At 38.0% G+C, this 6,347-nt stretch overlaps 1 protein-coding gene across 1 annotated transcript; it reads left to right on the top strand.

The window, feature by feature from the left end:
- Positions 1-262: 262 nt before the first annotated feature.
- wars1 (tryptophanyl-tRNA synthetase 1) lies at positions 263-5,144 on the top strand. The gene is made up of 11 exons (XM_069661795.1): positions 263-341; positions 683-806; positions 1,734-1,950; positions 2,139-2,247; positions 2,462-2,581; positions 2,750-2,932; positions 3,049-3,149; positions 3,460-3,572; positions 3,668-3,841; positions 3,924-4,064; positions 4,190-5,144. The coding sequence occupies exons 2-11, from the start codon at positions 693-695 to the stop codon at positions 4,346-4,348; spliced, it is 1,431 nt and encodes a 476-aa protein (XP_069517896.1). The 5' UTR covers positions 263-341; positions 683-692; the 3' UTR covers positions 4,349-5,144.
- Positions 5,145-6,347: the final 1,203 nt, after the last annotated feature.

The raw sequence follows: 6,347 nt of genomic DNA, 5'->3' as shown, positions 1-6,347 counted from the left end.
ACTGCGTTTAGATGTGAATACTTTTATTTTGAAAGCAGCCGGTAGGAACTGAAACGGCTGTCCCACACTCCCGAAATTAATCGTTTTAAATGTATTTACGTTGAGTTTGGGTTTTGTTCCTCCTCGTTTAATTAATATGAACTAATAAAAGAAACCTTCTGCGTATTGTATGTACATAAAAGTCTTTCTTGTGTGGCACTTTTGTACGGATTAATCTACAGTAAAACGGAACCCTTTGAAAGATTCTGTTTGCCTGGGAAGAATTTGATCCAAACACAACATCATACAAGCTGATGCAAGTTGAATGAGGGAGCTGTCACCTGTGAGAGGAATACAGTACGGTATGCTTGCTTGACCCGGTGTATAATCATAAATTCTATCAGTTTCTCATTAATTATAATGACAGTAATTTAGTATTTGTTAAAACATGGCCGCGGGAGGTAAACCAAGAGGTAGTATCTGACTATTAGCTAGCCCTGACAAGTTAACGGCAGCTGTGGTTTGGTCACATATGGGATTTTCTCAACTGCTGTGAATGGACATACCGTAAATCTATGCAGACGAGCCTTAGTGATTCAATTATTTTAACACTAGCTGCTACTCAGAACATGTAACCTTCATTTATGTTATACATTTGTTCAATAATTACGTATAAACCTCTTTATTGCTATAACCTGGCTAGTGTGAAGACAATGACAGACTGTCAGGGAGACGGGGAAGGAGCCAAGAGTCCAATGGAGCTCTACGAGAAACTGACAGCACAAGGAGACACAGTCAGAACCTTAAAAACAGCTAAAGCTGAGAAAGTAAGTACTTGTAAACTGCCATGAAAAAATCAATGATTAGACTGTGTGGGTTAACATTAAAGAGTTAGTACATCTGAATTCTTCAAAAAGTTATTGTTTCATGTTATTTTCTCACTTACTATCAGTAGTATCTTGTTTTACAGATAGTTTTGATTTTTAGATTTTTACCTTCTATGGTATAGCTCATAACAAAGTGGGGGCATATGAGGATATATGCAGTATAAAGCCTACTATTACTACTACAGGGCAATATATATTTGTGAGGGATCAGTAGCTAATGGAAGGTATCCCTGTAATACCTCTGGGTGCATTAAAAGATTGTGAGCAATGTTACAAATCATTGTATCGTATTATAGACACTTTTATAGATGATTTTTGTATCTGTGTGATGTATGTTTGTATGTTGGATATTTACTGGATTTTCCATAAAGGGACATTCCTGTTTACTTATTTTACTTATTATTAATTTGTCACTTAATTTTCTGAAAAATTTAAATGTTTTTTAAAATATGATATTAATTCACCGCAAATAAAGAATTTCAGTTAGAATCAGAATCGGGGTTTATTGCCAAGTAGATTTACACATACAAGGAACAAGATACAAAATAGGCGATAAAAATAAAAATGTTAAAAAAAACAATACGTATAATACAAAATATGTACAACAGGTGTAATTAAAAACTGTACAGATGTGCAGGATATTGGTGAGTGCAAAAAGCTTACAGTATCACATTCAAAATAGTGCAGTGTACAGACAATATAAAAGTCCAGTGTGCATTAATGTGACGCATAGTTATCTCTGCATTTTGCATTCAGGGGATGTAGAAATCTTAAAAATATAACGCATAGCTTTTCCACTTGATTCTCTCGGGCTTTGGATGCTCTTATGTGTGCGTATCATCTAACTGAAGTGTTTGGGTTCTCCAGGCTGAAGTTGACGCTGCCGTCCAGTTGCTGCTGAAGTTGAAAGTGGACTACAAACAGGCGACGGGTAAAGATTACAAAGCAGGCTGTCCGCCCTCAGAAAACTCTGTTGCCCCTGACAACGGGCCTGCAGCAGATGGCGCTGATGATGAAGACACAGTTGACCCTTGGAACGTTGCCACCAACAACGCAAAGGGAGTGGATTACGACAAACTCATAGGCAAGAATGAAACGAGGCCTTCACATAATGCGCTCAAGTTCTGCGGAAAATGTTTCTTTTTAGTTTTTGAGTCAGTAAAGAAATAATGTTAGTGATATATTTCTTACCATGGGGGTTATTTAAGGGCAACATGTCATTAAAGCTATACAGCAGCTGAATAATTCACTTTGTTGTATATTTTTCATTAGTGAGGTTTGGCAGCAGTAAAATTGACCAGGAGCTGGTGGACAGACTAGAAAAGGTCTCAGGACAAAGACCACACCACTTTCTCCGAAGAGGAATTTTCTTCTCACACAGGTAAGCATTTTAGGAAGTTACAGTATTTCATCAAGTTGATCTCTTCATGTTTTCTCATTGTAGGCATTGAGTAATTCTGAATCAGCTGAGAGAAAGTGTGTCAGCATAAAAATATCTTCAACCTTTGACCCAGCCGTCATCATACAGATGTTAAAAGTTCAACAGAAGTTACTGAGAATGTCACTAACTCTCCTCTTACTGCTTTTTCTTACAGAGACATGCATCAGGTACTGGATGCGTATGAGAAGCAAAAGTCCTTCTACCTCTACACTGGCAGAGGTCCGTCCTCAGAGGCCATGCACGTCGGTCACCTCATCCCCTTCATCTTCACCAAGTGAGTTCTCCCTCTGTAATGTATTACACCAAAGATCTGTCTAACTGTTTAAGCTTTTTATCAGCAAGGCACCATCTCAAGCTATGATATAGATCCTTCACCAGTACAGCTGAAACTCCACGAATATTTTAGTTACAGTTATAACTTAAACTCACCTCCTTGTTGCAGATGGTTGCAGGATGTATTCGACATCCCCCTGGTGGTCCAGCTGACTGATGATGAGAAGTACCTGTGGAAGGATCTCACACTAGAGGAGTGCCACCGCTTCGCTGTTGAAAATGCCAAAGACATCATTGCATGCGGCTTTGATGTCAACAAGACCTTCATCTTCTCTGACCTCGACTACATGGGGTAAATATGACGAAGGAAATGTATATTTATAAACACAAAACATCTTCATATGCCCTGAATCAGGTTAGTATTTTATATTTTTGTCGGATTTTTAACATTTCTTTTTTTGTCTGCAGTGCATGTCCTGAATTCTACAGGAATGTGGTGAAGGTCCAGAAGCATGTGACATTCAACCAAGTCAAAGGCATCTTTGGCTTCACAGACAGTGACTGCATTGGTAAGACAACAGAAAAACCTTTATTTTTAAATGCATTTCTTGGAATAATCATTGGTTTCTACTTACACTGCTTCTGAAAGACAAAGAAATATGAAGTGTTTAATACAGGAAAATCAGTTTCCATTCAGTCTTTTGTCCCATACTCCCCAAAACAGGGCACAATGTGCTGCTGAATATTTCTGATGTACAAAAACATTTCACTGTAATCCTGTTTTGTTGTTTTTATTATATAATAATTTCTATTTCTAGAGTGTAATTGTCTTAATTCTTTGCCAGTCATTTATTGTGTTTATTATTCTTATCTCTTCAGGAAAGATCAGCTTTCCGGCCATCCAGGCAGCCCCGTCCTTCAGTAGCTCTTTCCCACAGATCTTTGGAAGCAGGAAGGACATACAGTGTCTCATCCCCTGTGCCATAGACCAGGTCAGGACAGCATTACAGTAAGGGATATCAACAGTACATACAAAAATGTCATTTTACAATGACATGTTCTTGTGCCTCTCCTCTTGCCCATCCAGGACCCTTACTTCAGAATGACTCGTGACGTAGCTCCAAGGATCGGCTATCCCAAACCTGCCCTGCTGCACTCCACCTTCTTCCCCGCCTTGCAGGGGGCGCAGACGAAGATGAGTGCCAGCGATGCCAACTCTTCTATCTTCCTCACTGACACGCCTAAGCAAATCAAAAACAAGGTGCTTCAATCAGTTAATGGTTATTAGTAGTCACACTTTATATTGCATGTAACTGATTCGACAAATGTACTGTTATTTACAGATCAACAAACATGCATTCTCGGGAGGAAAAGACACAGTGGAAGAGCACAGGCAGTATGGTGGAAACCCAGAGGTTGATGTTTCCTTCATGTACCTGACATTCTTCCTGGAGGATGACGAACAGCTCGAGAAGATCAAACAGGTGAGGGCACAGAGAACTTTGTCGGTTTTGCTTTGACCCACATTCTGCCGTCTGAATCTTTTTTCAACTTACTTTCTGAGAACTTCCTCTCTTACGCTTTCACTCATTCAATCTCACCTCTGCAGGACTACGCAAGTGGAGCTCTCCTAACGGGAGAACTCAAGAAGCTTTTGATCGAGACTCTGCAGCCAATGATTGCCCAGCACCAAGAGCGACGCAAACAAGTCACAGATGAGACAGTCAAGCAGTTCATGACACCCAGGCCTTTAAATTTTAACTTGTAGCTGCTCAGCTGTCACGTTGTCTCTAATTTCAGTACAAGAACCTGTAATTGATCCAGCTTTTTCCATTGACAACTACTGTAATTTGCATCTGGAAGAAGGACAGTTTCTAATAGTTTGCATCAGGACTGGAGACAACTCTTAATGTAAATGTAAGGAGTCATGATGCCCTTCTCTGTGTTAGATGAAGCATGGCATTGCCAACACCTTAAGGCTAATTGTTATGCTACTTGTTAGCATCATGATGCACCAAATGTACACATTTATCTTCATGGAATGTTTGTGTTTTCAGCGCTGCTGTAACGTCACATGAGCTCGACTCCCTGACCTGAAGTCAGTTCAGGAGGATGTACAATTAAAGCAGAATACAAATGTACTTTGTTGTTGTTGTAGAAGCTGCTTAATTACTAACACAGATACAAATCCACTGTTACAATGTTGATTCAGAAGTCTTAAGTTTTCCTGGAAAAATTTAATGAGACGTAATCTTGTTGAGGGTTTGAGCACATGCCAATTTGTAGGCTTTTAGACTTACTCAAGGGAACTAAAGCAAATGAATCCATCAAGAAAAGGGAAGTGATTTAAGGTAACTCTTGCTCTAAGCATGGTCTACGTACAGTGTTTAATTTAATGTCAAGAATTAAACAGTACTTTAACAACAAAAATCAACATACAGCCTAGTTACTTTGGAGTTACAGTGTCATTTTTTTCTACTAACTGTGTACTTGCACTGTATCAACTATGGAACAAAAGTTATTGATTAATAGGGTAACAATGTGGGATCTTAAAAATATTTATATTGTTGTAATTAAACTAATTGGTACTTATTCTTTTTCTTTATTTATTTTTAATCTATTTTTGACGCAAAGCCATGACCACGTGGTATCGAGCACAAACAGAACATACAATAATAACAAAATGAAATCTTCAACAAATGTTACTTAAACAATGGGCATTTAATAGTTAACCCACGGATGCACAAAATCTGTTACTTGCTCATGCTGCTGACATTATAAGAACAAATAACTCTGGTGTCTTAAATTGAGAAAATGGCCAAACAACTGATATAAATCTGAACATTTCAGGGAAGATGTAGTGATGACTTCTGCATCAGTTAATAGATCTGATGTGAGTTCATTTAAAAATTACTAATAAATAGAACAACTTCCTTTAAAATTTGGGGTTAATATAAATAACTACTGTGTAAATCAAAACAAAAGCCCAGGGAACAATGTGTTGGAATGGATACTTCTACCTATACAGCTAACTTCATTAATGGATTCTTGTTTATGGCCTTTCAGTGGAAAAGTTTCACTGAGTGCTTTTAGATGTCACACATGTGTGATTCAGTAAGTAAAAACATTTATCTGGAAAATCTTTTGCCAAAACTTCCACTTCAGGTGCAATGGTTAACAGACAGGATTACTCAAGTGCTTTGTTTTGGAGGGGGAGGGGTTCTGCTGTGAATTTCAAATAGTCAGCCCTGTTACACAACAGATGCACCTTCACCTGTCAGCCTGGGACATCTGTAAAATGTATGAGCTGGTGTCAAAATAATTAATGATCTTTGTATCCTTCAGTCCCTTCCCTACCTGTTTGTCTCCCTCTTTCTCTTCTCTCTTTCTGCTACATCTGTTTATAAAGCCACTTGGCTTCATTTGCTGCTTATACTTAAAGCATCAAAAGAAAAACTACTCATTATGGAGAACATCCCATTTGAGAACAATATACCTGGTTGGATTCTAATTAATGTTGCATCCATGTCTAAATTTCAATGTGGCAGCTCATAAAGATAGAGCTAATTTCAGATCTATTTGTACAGCCTGGAAGCTTGTGAATCAATTAAGTTTTATCTTAAACAGATATAATAATAATACATATGAATACATCATCAACAAAATATGTATAATATATACAAAAAACCTGCAGTGGAAGAAGACAACAATATGTACATGTAGCATTTTAATGTTGTTAAGGCAGCTTTTAACTACTTGATATACTC

Source organism: Semicossyphus pulcher, unplaced genomic scaffold, assembly GCF_022749685.1.
Source record: "Semicossyphus pulcher isolate SPU_LCO1_2020_fin unplaced genomic scaffold, fSemPul1.0.p SCAF_14, whole genome shotgun sequence".
In the NCBI taxonomy this organism is placed as follows: Eukaryota; Metazoa; Chordata; class Actinopteri; order Labriformes; family Labridae; genus Semicossyphus; species Semicossyphus pulcher.
This window is presented reverse-complemented; position numbering and strand designations above follow the sequence as displayed.

What these genes read in the sequence shown, in the direction of transcription:
- wars1 (XM_069661795.1), top strand. Translation starts at nt 693, where the DNA reads ATGACAGACTGTCAGGGAGACGGGGAAGGAGCCAAGAGTCCAATGGAG. An exon ending in GGAATTTTCTTCTCACACAG is followed by an intron (nt 2,248 to 2,461) that starts GTAAGCATTTTA and finishes TTTTTCTTACAG; the next exon opens with AGACATGCATCAGGTACTGG. An exon ending in CTAAGCAAATCAAAAACAAG is followed by an intron (nt 3,842 to 3,923) that starts GTGCTTCAATCA and finishes TGTTATTTACAG; the next exon opens with ATCAACAAACATGCATTCTC.